Source organism: Carettochelys insculpta, chromosome 24, assembly GCF_033958435.1.
Source record: "Carettochelys insculpta isolate YL-2023 chromosome 24, ASM3395843v1, whole genome shotgun sequence".
Classification (NCBI taxonomy): Eukaryota; Metazoa; Chordata; order Testudines; family Carettochelyidae; genus Carettochelys; species Carettochelys insculpta.
The window spans coordinates 4,669,495-4,686,681 of record NC_134160.1 but is presented as its reverse complement, the minus strand read 5'-3'; the positions used below and the strand labels follow the sequence as shown (position 1 = coordinate 4,686,681).

The 17,187-nt window shown below is 43.0% G+C and overlaps 1 protein-coding gene across 1 annotated transcript in view; it reads right to left on the bottom strand.

The window, feature by feature from the left end:
• Positions 1-17,187, bottom strand: part of CSMD2 (CUB and Sushi multiple domains 2) — a 575,415-nt gene that overhangs the window by 224,272 nt on the left and 333,956 nt on the right. Inside the window, exon 13 of the mRNA XM_074976068.1 lies at positions 7,628-7,810. Within this exon, the coding sequence (XP_074832169.1) occupies positions 7,628-7,810 (183 nt within the window). The remainder of the gene's footprint in view (positions 1-7,627; positions 7,811-17,187) is intronic.

Genomic DNA, 17,187 nt, shown 5'->3' with positions numbered 1-17,187 from the left:
ACACACACGCACCATGCCATCACTCTGTGCAATAACTAGTCTTGTTCATGGCAGTCTCCATTGACTGAATGGAGCCAGAAGTTGCCAGGATGGACCCCAGCAGTCAGAGATGAGGCGTGCTGGCAGGAGAACGTGCACTGCCAGTGTCCATCCTGTGTATAAGCTGGATAAAAGCAGACCTAGGGCTTTCATTCCAGGACCCCTTCTGAGCACTCAAGGCAGGAAAGACCCCATGTAAACCCACTCCAAACCAACAAATGACAAAGGGCCAATTACTCACTAAAAAGTGGCTAAACATTTCCTACAAGCAGAAGAGCTACTAACATCCACGGCAGAACAGTCTCACCCCTTAGTAACAAAGGAGTGAAGCAGCCTGCAGAGGCAACGTGCACTTTGCACAGAGGGCAAATCAGAATCTACTAATTCACAGGTGCGCACACACACACACAAAATCTAACTAGTCCCTGGTAGTTATCAGACTTGCAGCTGGACTCATGTCAAAAACCCAAATCCAGACACAAAGACTTCTACAAAGTTCAAATCCAGAGCCAATTTTGTAGCTTGATCCCAGACCCAGTCAGAACATTTCCTAACTTGGCTCAGATTTGGGGTAATTTTTTTATTTTTCATTCAGGAGAAAAGTACAGGTATTTTAACCAACTATGTCCTTCCATGGCAAATATTAGCAGAATTTGCATAAGCATAAATTAGGGAAACCACCTTTCTTCTCAGATATCAATACAGGCAGATATTTACCTTTTCTTTATGAGAACTAGAGCGTGTTGGAAATGGATAACTTAAATAATAATATATCTGTATCTCTCTATATAATGAACAACTCTACAAGTTGGGAGGAGAAGAGTAAATGTTTTCTGTGAAACAAATGTTACATGTTGGATTGAAAAAAGGTTTACTGAAATTTTAAAATTTTGCAGGAAAAACGGCTTGTCTGTACTTAGAAAAGAACTGTACTTCCTGTCCTGCAAAAGTGTCTCTGCTATTGACAAAGCTTAGCAGAACCAAATTTAGCATATTATTCCTGCATTCTGGATTCTGGCTCTCAGAGTTCCCTGTTCTCAAAATATACTTCCATAATTTTAAAATAAATAAATACAGAGGCAATATTTTCCTCTTATTAACACTTACTGAAAACTCACAAACTGTTTTTGGTTAGGGTGGTTTCATTGGCAGTGAAAAAAGGAAAGAGTGAAAGAAAGAACAACCAATTGACAGGTTAATTTAGAGCTAAAATTGAAAATTTGTCAAGTTATGCAAAATTACATTGTTGTATTCAGCACATTGCTGGGAAAACGTCTATCACAGTTTGTATTACTGGCTCATAATCCTGTATGTCTATATCAGGCGGTGCATATAAAAGGTTAGCCACTCCGTTTTAAATTAGAAAACATACCATTTGCAAAGGGGAGTTAGGATTATTCAGCAGGTATAAAAGGCCAATATGGGATTAACAAGGCAGAGTAATTACCTCTAATGGGAAAAAAAAAATCATATGTGAGGCATAAAACATTAGGTACACAGGATGGGCAGGACGAATTCACGGAAAACAAGAAAACTTGAGTGCTTTATAACTGAATGGGAATTCAGGCCAGAAACTCAAATCCAAGCTGCTAACAAATTCAAAATCACCACAACTAGCACCAGGCAGAGTGAAGTCTCTCTGTGTTAGTTCATAACAGGCGCAGAGCACAAAGCACCAGTTCTAAAACATCTACTGAAAAGGCTGACAGATTATATATGTCAAAGCAATCAGATACAGACTGGAAGGAGGTTTTGAGCCGTGAATAGGAAACTAAGATTAGGTGGATAAAAAGCATTTCTAACCATACAGTATGATGACCCTGATTCTCCAATGAGTGACAGCCAGAGCACGGGAACTTGCAAGTTTACAGCTCGACATACTCGCTGTCACAATGCAAAACACCACTTCACACCCACCCAGACCCACACATAACACAACCTTTTGCAGTTATGTTGTAAACTGGCACATCACCGTTAGAGGCAGCCAAATCTTTTACAATTAAAAAAAAAAAAAGAAACTTTCCCCTGGCGCGCTCTGGGTGCTTTAAATCTGAAACGAGGCATCGGGTGAGGGCACCACCTGGACTGAAACTAGGGAAAAAAGATGCAAGGAATTATAATGTTACTCGTTGAAGACTTTGAGGCAAGGACCCATCCCTGTGCTCCGGGTTTGTACAGCCCCTAGCACTATGGTCCACAATAGAGGCTGCTAAGTGCTACCAACATGATGATTGATTAAGCAATGAAGTAACTACCATTGTAGACTAATTCATAAGCTGAATTTTTTTGGTTAAAAATAGTAAACTAAGAGTGAGGGTCGGCTTATGAATGGGTTGGTAGAGGTTGGCTCCCAGCATGCCAGGGTAAGCTGCTGGCATGCTGGGGCATTTTGCTTAACTGAAGTGTCAGAAGGCATAGATCCCCTTAGCTCCTAGTGGCTGTGATTTGCTGTTCCCAGTCAATGGAAACAGCACAGGCTGAGAATCCTGCTGGACAACACCAGCTGCCCGGGAATGGTGAATTGCAAACACTGGGAACTGCAGGGCTCTGTAAATGTTGATGCTCTAGGTAATGAAAACATCCCAGCATGCCAGAGGTTTACCCTCATTGGCTGGGATACAAAGTTTGCCAACCCCTGGTATATAGGGTCAGCTTATGAATGAGAGAGCAATTATCCATTGTTGACTATGCATCTTTGGTGGAAGTGTCTTATAAATGAACGGGCTAATGATCAAATATATGCAGTGCAGGTTGAACCTCTCTCATTTGGCACCCCTGGGATCTGACTGGTACCAAAAAAGAGAATTTGCCAGACCACGGGAGATCAATATTGTCTAGCAGCATTACCAAGACTTCCACTGTGGACTGGACTCTTAGAAGACATTTAGGGTTAAGTTGCAGCTAAATAACATCACAGAACACTGAGAGCCAGGACTGGTGGCTGTAGACAAACTTTGTGTGACTGCAGGAAACTTGACCACACACCTGAAAAGTCAGCTAACTAAAATCATGCTGGATTGTGGATGTTGTCAGATAAGAGAATTCTGGATTAGAGAGAGGTTCAACCTGCAGTAATAATAAAGCAAAAATCGAATCACTGGAAACTACAGATGCGCCTGCACTAGCACCCCAGATCAGAACAACTTGGGAATTTGGTGACATTTGTAATAGGATACAGTCTTTCATGGTCAATGCTACAATATTTCAAACGGGCCCAAACATATGGATTTGCCAACGCACACACCACTCTTCGATAGGTTCTGCACATAAATTTGGCAATTGCAGCAGAAGTTCAATGTAAAACCATAAGCTTGGCCCCCATGTTTGTGACACGCAGCTCTTAGCAGAATCACCTACAGTACACGCACACGCAAACTCCCTCTTCACCTTTACAATGCTTGACGGGTCCAGTAAACCACAGAGCTTTGAGCATGAGGACACTGAATTAGCCTGTTAGGAAAAAAAATCCATTTCAGAAATCATTCACCCAAGTCACTCACCAGTGCAAGTCATGGAGGAGGGGAGTGAAAGGTAAAACCATCATCCAAGTTCATTGGATTTGGCATCAATGAGTATCAACAAGCAGGTACAGCTTATTCTGTAGCGATACACAATGTTCACACAATTTGGCACAATTGACTGACTCACTTACAGCACAAGTTTGGAACATCAGGCCTTGGTGGTCAGGGCTGGGGCAGGGTGGGAGGGTATACAGGGCAGCGGGGGAACGGAATCCAAGTCTAGAAGAGCAAAGTGTTTTGGAGGACAGAACTGAACACTGCAGGGAAAGTGCTCAGAGTATCTAACTATTCGAGTTCTTTCATTCTTTTTGTTCTGTCATTTACAATTAGTAAAATCTACCCTTTAAATGTAAAGCCTCGTCGTGAAAGCTGAATCAAGACCACGGACTGGAAAGGTCCACCTAAAATCACAGTTACAATTACAAAATTCCTTATTTGTCATACTACATAGGTGTGTGTTTAAGCAGCAATACCAACACGTGATTGAAAGTTCCACTGTGACGGGAACACCCCATTCCATTCCATTGCTCTGTCTGGCCAGACATTCATATGAGGCTTATCATGGTGGCACAAGAACAACCAGTCTGCTCCTTCTGAAAATTCTGTTACCACAGTGCTACCTCATGTGCCCATTCACAGGTAACTACAGTTTGACTATTGCCTCTTATACACATCAGATCCCACCAATGCACCAGAATGTGGGAGGTACTAAGATGAATGAACACGACTGAGTGACTAAGGTACACATTTTCTCCCTTAGAACTTGCCTCAATCTCATTTCAATATCTTTACGCTCCTGAAGAACAACCACAGCTCTCTCTTGAAGTGGTGATCTTGGTTCTATGAAACCTGGATCACTTCTGCTTGTGAAAACAATACCAACCCTAGAATGATGTTACAAACCTGCAGCTTCCAAAAGGCACGCGTCAGGGCGAGTCACTGTAACCAGGAAGCTGGTTTGAGGAGGTCTCAGACACTGTGGCATGGGGAGAGAGGACTTACACATCTGGTAATGATCTTGGCTGCAGCGCAACACAGACCTTCATCATCAGCTACCGACAAATATCGGTGACTTGTGGTAGGACTCAGGAGGTGCACCCATCCTACTGTACTACTGCCAACATTTTAATTGCTAAATGGAATTCCCCCTGCCCCTCTTGGTGGCCCTCCCTGTTGCTCTCAGTGCTCCTCCCTGGTCCCTCCCTCTGCAGGCAGCAGTTACCCCGATGACACACATATGGATGAATAATAGCACTCACTCCTTTCAGCTACAGAAACACAGAAAAACTCAGAGAGCTAAAGGAACCAAGTCTTAGGGAACCGATGTGCACTCCAAGCCAGACATATGCTGTTCCTTAATAGGCAGTACCATGCATGCATGGGACAGACTGGTGGACATTCTCCAGGGTCCTGTTGTATACAGCGTGAATGGTGACGGGGTGGCACAGCCGCCACCATGCGGATCAAGATGGAAGGTCTCTAATCATGAAACTGAAGATACACATGGATGCAGGAACTACTCACAATGAGGCCAGTACATTATGGTTTTGGCTACCCTGCTCACTTGAGTGAGGCCATGAGTTCTGAGAGAGAAATACTCCATGCACATGAATCATTTGTTCAGGTCAGCAGATGCTGCCGTAATTGCCTCCTTCATTAGTCATGCATTTGCAACTATAATTGAGGGCACTGAATTGTTTGCACATTCCAACTAGCACCATGTAAATCTATTTACCTTGATTTTCCACCTAAGGCCCAATACAGGTGCAGATGCAGATTTTACACTGAGTTACACAGCTTATGTCCTTTTGTTGCATCACTTCCACTGACACACGCAAATGGGATAGTGTCTAGCACAACCAAAAGCAAGAGCCACAGAAAGATGAGAGGCAAAAGATGCAGAGGTAGGAAAAGTACCCAAAAGTTACTTGAATAAAAGTGCAGCTGCTTTCACTTCTGATTACTTGAGTATAATCAAGATGCGAGGTGCGTACATGTGTGTGCGTACTTTTACTTAAGTAGTTTCTAGAGGGGTATAGTATAGGAGGGGTAGCCGTGTTAGTCTAGATCTGTAACAGCAACGAAGGGTCCTGTGGCACCTTATAGACTAACAGAAAAGTTTTGAGCATGAGCTTTCATGAGCTCACGAAAGCTCAAGCTCAAAACTTTTCTGTTAGTCTATAAGGTGCCACAGGACCCTTTGTTGCTGTTAGAGGGGTATAGTGCCTGGTACATAAGTACATTTCCCCCTGCCCGCTCAGAAACAGCTGTACTTTGACAAGTAAATTTTTGGGTACATTTCCCATCTCTGTAGGTGATGCAAAACTTCTTTGCCCTATCTATATTTTTGCCTTGTAAATATCCACCCTTGGACCCTGGGCAGATGGAAGGTGTTGCATGATTTTAACCAATGGTCTCGTGGATCTTTAATGATCATATTCTCTTCCCTTGCCCCAGGCAATATCTGCTTCTGTGAGATGCCTGCGCCTTCCCCATTTCTGTACCTATGGACAGAGTCGGTGAAAAATTCACGCCTCTATTGGACTGACAATGGGGGGAATTGCCATTGTGATAACGTTTTGATGGAGTTGTGTCACTGCAGAGATCAAAGACAACAATAACAGGCCTCTTGCTTGTCACTATCAAATGTACACCAGAGGGAATCTCAGATATGGCTGAAGATTTTAACAATCCCAAAATCCCAACGATTGTATAATTGGGGTAGAAATAAAACTGGGTTGGAGTCTTCTCCCTTGTGAGAATTCTCGCTGTTCATCAGGAGGAAAATGCAAGGGGGACTATTTTCCTCAAACATCTCAGGTGCGTTTGCTTTCAAACAAACCCAAGCAATGCAAAAGTACACAACATACAGGAACACCCAAGCTCTGTGGATGCCAGGGGCTTTCCCAAGCTGTGCAGGTTCCTTTGAGGTTTTGCAAAACTTGTTCAAAGCACATAAAACCTTTATTCTATAATTGAAAGAAAAGGTCACTATCTGCAACTGTTGTTCTTTCCCAGTTGCCTCTGTGCATTGCCCCTTGAAATATTTTATTTTTTTAGCAAGGATAATGCAATTTTGAAATAACATATTTGCTTTTCTTGGCTTTGCAATATCTTTGGTACAGACAACACCCATGTGAACTACCAGTGAGCTCCTTGCCCAGGACGCATGTGTATATTTATTGTATTATAATCTATATATACATACTGCACTGTTTGTAACATTAGGGACATTTCTGCTGCCTCGTTTTGGCACACACTTCTTTTCCTTTCTATTGGTCATTCAGTCAGAGGTCAGTCTATCATCCTGCAATTTCACTAACTTTCCCTTCTCTCCTTAAAACCGAACTTTCCAGTGCTTGAGTGCTCAAACAGGTAAATTATTAGGCACAATGAGTTCAGCTGGGGACCACCTAAATACTTTTGTGAGCTTTGATAAGAGTCAGCTACAGTGCTTATTTTGGGTGAAGAAGGTTCAGAAAATTTATAACTGTGCTTTGCTTAACACTATCAGTTAAAGAGGAGATTTTCTAAGGGCAGTCAGGACTACTGAAAGCCAGTAAAACATGGCAGCCTAGCTCCTGGTTATTCCCCTGAAAATCCCCTTCTCCACTCACCCAAGTTACTACTAAGAACATCAAACCTTATTTCTGCTGAGATATACGACAAGAAACCAAAAGCTGAGATTTGGGGGTCCTGAGAGCTTCCCAGGCATAAAGGAAAACTGAATGGCTAAAAATTGAATCTAATTTAATGGGCTTATACTGGCATGGAAGATTTCACTTTCTCTCAGAGATGAATCTGAATCCAAGTCCTAGAACCAAATACCATCAAAAAAGGTTTTGGTTCTATCTTCCTGTTCCCATAATGGACAGAACCAAATTTTTCAGATTCAAACACTCTCATACATTGGGGTGGTTGAAATCTTGATCCATATTTTGCCGTTTGGCTTCCATCTCTGCATTTTCTGTTTTCCAACTACTAAATCCAGTGCACAAAATTATTGTCTATGTCGTGACTTCACTGGACATTGCAAACATTTTAAAGCAGTCTCCTGCCTGACTTACAAACACAGACTGGTTTCTGAGCGGACCACTGGCTACTCTTTTGGCAGGTAATTGTTTTCTGTCCCTTCAACTCAAAAGCAGGCTGGCATTCAAACTTCAACGTGTCCCCGTGGTGAAAGGTGGAGCCTTCTCTCTTGCCATAGGCCGGTATTCCAGGATCACCGCAGCTCCCCTGCTCAATTTCTGAAAGAAAGTAAAACAAAAGTGGAGAAAAAAAGGGTTCTGGCAACTGGATGCTTTGTTGTATTGTTTCTACAGGTTAAACCTCTCTCGTCCAGCAACATCCGTACTCCAGCATGATTTTAGCCATGCAGACAGCCACTTATGGGTGTGGCCAAGTTTCCCGCAGTCCCTTTACAGCCACCAGTCTTGGTTCTCAGTATTCTATGTTGTTATTTAACTCTAATTTAACCCTAAATGTCTTCTAAGAGCCCAGTCAGCAGTGGAAGTGTTGGTAATGTGCTAGACAATACTGATCTCCCGTGATTCAGCAAATTTTCTCATTCAGCACCAGTCAGACCCTGAGGATGCCAGACTAGAGAGGTTCAACCTGTAACATGCCCATGCTTACACAGCATTTATGGTGTTCACAGATCAGTACAGTAGACTTTCCACAGTTAACAAGTGTATTACCCTTACATAATACCGTATACCTGGATGGGTCGGTGGCATGGGGAATTGAACTTGGAGTCTCTCTGTCTCAGTGCATGAGCCGCTACTGCTTGAATTAAAAAATATGCCTCTATTAGCTAATGCACCAGCAACATCATCATCCCCTAGCTATGTCCCAGCCACCACGACAATGAGGCAGCATGTTACCCTGCCTGGGTAAGTGGTAAATGTATAATTGTTGGGACAAAACCAAAGCAAGCAATTATTTAAAATAGCTGTATCAAAAGTCCTGGTGATGATTTTCCTGGTAGGTGGATGTGACTTACTAATCCCATTCCTGACATCCTTGTAACTGATCTATTTCCAACTGCTTTTCAAAACACACAAGTACGACAGGGAAACAGAGAGTGATTGTTATATTGATTTCCCATGCAGCTGAATATATTTAATCCAGGTGGCATGAGAAGTGGATACATCATGACAAGGCAGTGTTTGTAGGGAAGAAAACTGATTTGACAATGTGGCTGTTGAAATACAACACATGATTTTTTACCTATTTTAATAAAGAAAAAAGTTTTACAGATCTCAATAAAGAACTCTCTTGTTTCCATCAGCTCAAGTTTTACCTCAGGAGTAAACTAACACACCTACACTATACATCAGAAATTATAATCCACTTGAGCCTGAAGACATTCATTTACTTGTCAAATCTAGAGTCAACCACGCTTACACTGATAGGAAATATGGCACACGCAATGGAAGGTAGTTGTCTATATTCCTTTGAGGGTCTTAATCTTATCAAATACAGCAGAACCTAGTTATGGAAACCAGAGTTATAAACTGACCAGTCAAGTACACACCTCATTTGGAACCAGAAATATGCAATGACAGTGAGAGAAAGAAAAATACAGAATAGTGCTGTGTTAATTGTAAATTGCTAAAACAATATAGGGAAGGCAGCATTTTTGTTCCGCATAATAAAGTTTCAAAGCTCTATTACCATGGTGTCCAGTAAGTTCACCACTCACAACATGTTGCAAACAGGACCCTGCGGCGTGGTGATTCTGGGCTCTGGAGCCTTTAAATGTGGTCAGTGCTGGTCAGTTTCCTGAGTTCCACAAGCAGGATGAGGGGGTGGAGCTGGGAACCAAGCAGCAGCCTGGTTCCCATCCCCCCGCCACCGGTGGGAGCCAGGAGACTGATCACCCTGCCATGGTGCCACTTCTCCCTGGCTTCCCCCAGCAGAGCAGCTGTTTGCCTGCCTGGCTTCCCTCAGCTGAGGGAGCCTGGTGGGCAGAGAGCCACAGAGTGGCTTTGAGTTGTGCTTAACTCATATTAATGCGAGTTAAGCACAACTTGAAGTCACGCATTTCGAGGCTTTACTGTACATCATAAGCATAGCTAGAATTGACATATGAGAATGGACTTTATTACCCAAAAGCCCAGAGAGGTCAATTTTGCCATGTGTGCAAAACGGAACTCTGGCAGATTGATCTTCCTGCAGCCAATCTTCTGGTAAGTATAGATTAGCCCTCTGTTTTTAAACAAGAAGACTTGAGCGTGCTCTAGTGCAGCAGGTTCCATTTCGCCTCTTGATCCACAGCGACATCCACATTTATAACTCACAGAGTCAAGATTTCAATTTCGCTGACATCTTCCAACCATGCTTCTCTCTTTTTTTTTTTTTTTTTTTTTTAATCATCCATGGGCAGAATAAATTTTGTTGCATAAAACAAGACATGTATGGATGTGCCCCACCAACAAAAATGCTGCCCACTGTGGTTGGTAATGCACGCTCTGCTAATCAGCTGGGTGGCACCTGAATCAATCCTGGGCAGCTGCCGAAGTTCTAAGCTTACAGGGAACACTGCTTCCAAACCTGATTTATTTGTTTTCCTAAATTCATCACAGAGCCATTAAATGCCGCTGTGTATCAAAGGAGGAATTAAACATACTTAGCCTATCTTACAGTTTTTATGATTCTCTAGTCTGACACAAGCCACAGCAAGTAAATTGCCAAATTCCAACCCAGATTTGAGTTCCAGTGGGTTAACAGAAATCCATCCTGCCTCTTTGTAGTTTTCCTTTTTAACTCTATGGTATAGGCAAAAATTATACCTCCCCCACACCACTGGCTACCAAACGATTCAATAGTGACTGAATTATAAAGAAGAGCAATCGTGTACTCTAACTCTCTCATAATACAAAAACAAAGGGGTGTCTCAGATTTTTATTTGTCTAGTATTATGCAATGCTTAATTAAGCCACGGAACTCTCTGCACAAAGACACATATATGAATCATAACAATATCATCTCCATTATACCAACCAGGATAAGCACTTTTACTTGTATAAACCTTCTTTTTTCAGGTCATGAGTCAACCACCAAATAGATTTCCCCCTGGGGAAGTCACTGCATAATTGGCTCATAGCTCAGTGGCTTGAGCATGGGCTTGCTAAACCCAGTGTTGTGAATTCAGTCCTGGAGTGGGACCACCTGGGGATCTTGGGCAAACAGAATTAAAAAAACATCCATCAAGGATGGTGAAAGGTCTTGTTCTGAGGGCAGGGGACTGGACTCAAATCACCTCCTGAGGTCCCTTCTACGCTCATCTAGTGTTGGTCAATGTTGGATACAAGGTTGGATGGACCATTGGTCCCACCTAGTGTGGTAATTGCTAGGTTTTATAACTTGCATTTAGCTTATAATGTATGAGTAGGCTCTTACGAGCAGGGATGATCTCATTTCTGTGTTTGTACAGCTCCCTACACAGTGGGGCCTTGATGTTGATTGGCCACTGCCCTGATACGAACATTTCATCACCATAACAATAAGGTCTGGAAGCAGTTCTGCATGAGCTGTATCTCACTGCCAAGGTCCATTCTGAAGAGTTCACTGCATGATAGGGAACTAAGTCTCATTCACACCTAAAAAATGCAAGTTGGACTGCTAAATTTGTACCACCATTATCTCTCTGAATTACTGTATTCCATTTCAGTATCAATTCTCTGCATGCAGTTATAAAGGGGACAGATGATGCTTTTTATGGGGAGATGTACAGATAGCAAGAGATTCATTGTATTTTGATTTTGGGAAAATCATGCATGCAATTTTCTGTTATCTACTTTCATACAATTTCATTTCTAAAGAGTCCCCTCAATCTCTGCTGCTAATAGTGATGAGACTTTATTCCTTGACAGTCTTCCTCGGGACTTCAGCACTATTGATCTGTGTTGCATTCATCTCTTCTTCCTCTTTCGCCAGTTTTTATTCTCCTCATCTATGATCAGCCTTCCTGTCTTTTCTCACAGTTTTCAATTTCTAACACCGAATTGGAAACTTCTTTATGACATCTCCCTTGCAGAAGAAATCACATAATCCAAAGTTTGTATTAATTCATCTAATATTCCAATGTGGTTTGAATATCAAGTTTCTCTTACTGTTACATTGGTTCTAGGCAACTTTAGATACAAGTATATTTCCACCAGAGGCCACACCAGAGCATCTGGTTTCTGTTACAGCATTTTATGTCTTGCACTAAAAAGTCATAGTCAGATAATGGGGTTTAAGATATGATTCAACATAATTTAATATTAATAGAAATGTTTTCACTAAGTGTACTTCTTTTCCGCTGTTCATGAAACCGGTTTGTCTGGTTTTAAACATTGCCAGGCAGGCTCTGCAAAGGCTGAATACCAGCCAGTGAAAAAGACTAGATACAATAGTAAAATTGAACTGTTTACTGTTATTCTCTGAGCAGAGCAAAGTGAGAAACCAAGAGTGTAATTTATGAAAACGAAATTCAGCTTTTAAGACTCTTACAATTTTTACAATCAATAGGAAGAGCATTTCTTGAAATGTGGGCAATTGTTTTTACTTTCTATATTTGTAAAGGGAAATACATGGCAAATTGTTACAAGAAGAAGAAACACAGCATTTTTGCTTAGCCTTTTCCTTTCTTTTCTTAAAAAAATGATATATACAATTATTAAATATTACAAACCATAGCAGTCACCAGTAAGATGCCTTTCATTCAATATTCTCCAAAGAGAATAACAAAAATTGTTAACTTTTTATATTTTACTTTAATTTTTGACTTGGTAACAGAGAAATGTTTTTAAAAGGAACAGCTGCACAAAAGGGTTTTCACCCCATTTATATGTTCTGTGGGAAGTTATTTCATTTAAGGACCCTGCTACCAATCTCACTGCTAACATTAGGTCCAAGTGCCATGGGGTCCAATTTCAGCTGGGCATATGACGAGAAATGACAGCTAGACTAGACTGACCAGAGGCGGCACAGAGTAACACAGGTCCAGGAACTGACCATGGATCAGTCTGTGACTTGAGAGCAGGGGAGCCAACAGCCTCTCCAGGCCCCTGCACAATGTGGGAGGGGTGGCTCTTTGCTACGGGACAGAACGGGACCGGCTGAAGAAAGTTGCTCGGAAGGGACAACTGATCTGGGCTATTTTTACCACCTCTCTGCCTTGATACTGCATTAAGGTAGAGCTCCTTCACCAGACCTATCACAAGGCACAAAAACCATCCCGACAGCTACCTGCGCGCAAAGGCGGCTACATTTCAAATACCTACATTAGGCTGAAGTTTGGTCCCTGAGGTAACTCTGAAAACAACATTCTGGGCCCTGTCTAGTCTACTGGCAAAAGACGTCCAGCCTGGAATTCCTCACAGACTCACATTTGGAGGGGCAGCAATGCCTGAGAGAGCAGGACCGGGAGACTGTGACAAGATACAGCAGGGCGAGGCAACCGCAAATCGTAAGTGGGCTGCATATGTGGCCATCCTTCCCTTCAGTGGGCCATAGCTGGCAGTGCCCCCTCCCACTTCTCATGCCTGGGGCACTGGAGCCCCACACATCCTGCTCCCCCACTCCCAGAGCTGGAATGTGGTGTTCGCTGCACTCCAGCTCTGGGAGGGAGGGGGAGGAGCAGGGACAGAGCCGGAATCAGGTGATTTGCATGGTCCGAGAGTGCTGGGCAGGAAGGGGCAGGAGCAGAAAGTGCAGGGCCCTGGTGGTGTGTGAGAGGCATGTGAAGGAGGGGCATCCAGGGGACCTGCATGCCACAGGTGGAGCCCCAGGGTGCACATGAGGCCCGTAGACCGCAGGCTGCCCACCACTGAGGTACAGCCTTAGCAAACATAATTGCACCCATTCTTGGCCTGCCCATACGAGCCAGCGATGAGGCCTGTGACCAAGTGCTCAGACAGAATGGGAAAATCAGGGCTGACGTGTTGTGATTAAGGAGGGTTGCACGGATTATTTGATCCGTGTGCTTTGCAGAGGGATCCAGTAAATGAAGAAGGCAATAGGAGCACACTAGGGGGTGAAGAATCATGTTCCCTCTTAGAGGATTATTCGCTGTTGAAAGCACTGCGGCGTGAGATTCATGCTGGTGCATTCCAACAGCAGAAGGGTCTGGATTTCAGAAACAGCTTTCTGAGACACAGATAAAAACCCAGCCCTAAGCAGCGAGAGTGTAACTGCATCCAGACAGGGTGGTAGATGCCAGGCCCTCTCCTCTGCTACCCTTCCTGGATGCAGCTGACAGGAGAATGCATGCATTCATGCACTGCATACACATTGGCAATGCAACTCAGAGACTCTTAGATCAGAAGGGATCATTGTGAGCTTCCACAAACTACATCCTAGAGCAGAGGCTTTTTGAGGGCATGGGGGAGAACACAAAAGCAGCTCTGATTTTGATTTAAAAATTATCAGTGATGGAAACTCTACCATGACCTTTGGTCGGTTGTTTGAATGGCTAATTAACCTCACGGGTAAAATTTTACACCTTATTTCCAGTCTGAACTTGTCTAGCTGCAATTTCTAGTCACTGGATTGTGTGACAGATTTCTCTGCTAGATTAAAGAGCCCATTAATCAACATCTGTTCCCTACATAGGTGCTTCTATACTATAATCAAATCACCCACGGACCTTCCCTTTGTTAAGGTAAATAGATGGAGCTCCTGGAGTCTACCACTAGAAGGCACCCAAAAGAGATAATTTTACAATGGTCTCCTCCATGCATCCTTGTCATAACTGCAGCTGGAAAAATCATGTGGAATTTATATGCATGTACAAAGTTCTGGGCCTATTAGCTCTGGCCCCTTTACAGTATTTAAAACACACACTGCCAATGAATGTTCTGTCCTGCAGGCCTCTCTCATGGAATGTAAGGCCTGTTCAAATGTGTGACATTAAAACACTTTCTAGTACCTGGATTAGCTGTGGGTGATAACAGCCATTAACACTTAATCAGCTAATGGCAAAAGCCTTCTTTAGCACAGCTGGTAAAGGCCTATCTGATTGGGTAGGGAGCCCTGTAATCTAACCTTGCTTTTAACCAGGAGTCCTGTGTTCATGCAATTGACTGAATCCACTGTTCAAAGCCCCAAGCTTGAACCGTATGAAAACATCCAGTGCAACAGAAGGAAAATATTTACTTTCCCCATAGGTTTTTTTCTGGAGCATCCTTCTGCTTTGTCAAGTTTCCAAAAAGTTACAAAATTATATAGTCCTTATAGTAAGTACTACAAAAAACACCCACTTTTCTATTGAAGTACTATTGGTTTCCATCTGAAAACCAACAATCCATGGAAAGCTGCTAATGGAAGAGCCCCTTGTTGACCTTTCCTCTTGCACACAATCAGAATAGTTTTTTCCATTTGCAGACTGCACCACATGAAGTGCTGAAATGGTTAATGGAGATCAATCACAGGCAATTAGAAATGGTAAAAACAAAGGTAGAGGGTGAGAGGGATTTCACTGGCAACAAACTCCATTTGAATGTGCTGCAAACATCCATCTGGAAGGTCAGGGAGCTCACAGAACAGTATCTGCAAATAGCTGATAGAAAGCATGCAGCACCCAGAAAGCAATCTACACTGACCTACTTCCTTTTAAAAACCGGTAATGTAAAACGTCTGATACCATGCAAGAGCCTATTCATAACATAATGGGAAATAATGTAAAATAAATAAATAAATAACCCACACAGTAGTTGGCAACAAAACTAATGACTACAAAAGGAGGATGTGCTACTTATACAAGGCTGGAATACCTGGGGTTTTACTGAGTCTTCTCTAACCTTCTACTACTAAAACAAACCCACTACTGCTTCTTTTCAGTCATTGGGATTGAATAGTTCAGTTCTTCAGAGGCTCCGGATAACAATCTATTCATCCACCCATCCTCACCCCTCCTTTCTATCTATTCATCCCTGCCCCTCTTTTTGTCTCTCCATCCATCCAACCCAAGCATCTGCTTTGTCGATCCACATACACAGTACACATGAGCACTCCACATACTATATGATGCACACCTGGTCTCAGAAGCATGTACATACACACATGTACAGGCATGTAGAGAAAGAAATACAAAACATGATGATGTAGCAGCAAACGATTACAGTGGCATGAATTTGGACAACCTGATGGTTCCCTAGTGAAAACTTTGCCCTCCTGACCAGGTTTCCCACTAATTTTTAACATTCATGAGCACAATAAATTTTATTATGTGCACCAAGGCACATGTGGATGTGCACCACCAATAGAAACACATGAGGCCTGCTGCATGTGGCTGGTTGGCACTGTGCTACTCAGCTGAGTGGCCCCTGAATCTCTCCTGAGCAGCTGCCCAAGTGCTCAGCTTACAGGGAATATAGCTCCTGACTCACAGCACTGTACTTTTTACCTAAGACCAGCCCTGGCTCCCTTTTGTTGTAATGGGTTCTATCCCCAAACCCTGAAAGATGGACACCCCCTACAAATGCCTACATTTATTGACCCCTCCTCCCCATTCATGCCCATACATGGCAGCCTCTCCCACACACATCTCAACCATCCTAACGTAATAGGAGCATGATATGATTACTATTCATTAAATCTTATTACTTGCAGTACTGATATCAGTGCCTTTCATCACGATGTGTCTGGAAGCAATTTACAAAGATTCAGGGCCAGATCCACCAGAGCATTTAAGAACGTGCTTAACTTTAGGCAAAAACTTATCCAGCAAGGGATGCAAAAGGAAGCTCTTTGCTGCCTTGTGTCCTAAGCAATGAAGCGGCAGAGCACCTAGGCCTGATTCACCTCTTTGGCAGGCACCATTTACTCTTGTACGTATAGCCTGTGCTAAGAGACACAGGCCTTTGAACTCCTACTAAAATGCCTGTTCAGCTCTTTCAGTTTCTTTCTCTGGGTGAATGTACTGAATCCAAATGCCATCTACTTTGCTGCTGTGCTGGAGGGGGTTTTAACACCCACAGGGTTGTACTGTGAAATTCACGCCTCTCTTCAGTTATATGCTCTACAGAATAACACTGCGCCCCCTTACAAACAGTCATTTTGCATGGAAGTGATGACACTGTACAAGCCCCACAAGTGAAACTCTGACCCCACTGAAGCCAACGGGAATTTTGCCAAAGATGCCAATAGAGCCGTGGGATTTGTTTTACCATCTCCCAAATTTTCAGCTGTGGCATGGTAGGCAGAGGGCCCTGGGAGCCCTAAAAAAGCTGGGGGGCTGTTATCAGATGTGTTGAACAAGATCACCTCCCACAGAAGTCAATGAGAGGGCAGATGCATAACCTTTGTAAAGTTAGGCTGTAATTAAACAATGGGATTTTCAGAACAGAAGAGAGAACAGAGAGACGTGCAGCTCTCCAAAGAAAGAAAGGAACCGCTCTCTGTCTGACCCAGTGAAGGAGAAGAATGAAGTTCACACAGACACCTCCCAAGAAGCTGCTTCTCTGAAAGATCCTCTCTCATTCCTATTTACTAGAGTAGAAAGATTTTCCTTCTGTATTACAGTATGGTCCACACAGGCACAAGGGGCTATACAGATGGGGAGAGACAATTAAGGGAGGGAGATGGCAGATTTAAGAACCAGAGTGGAATGCAAGATTCTTGCTGCCACATCTGT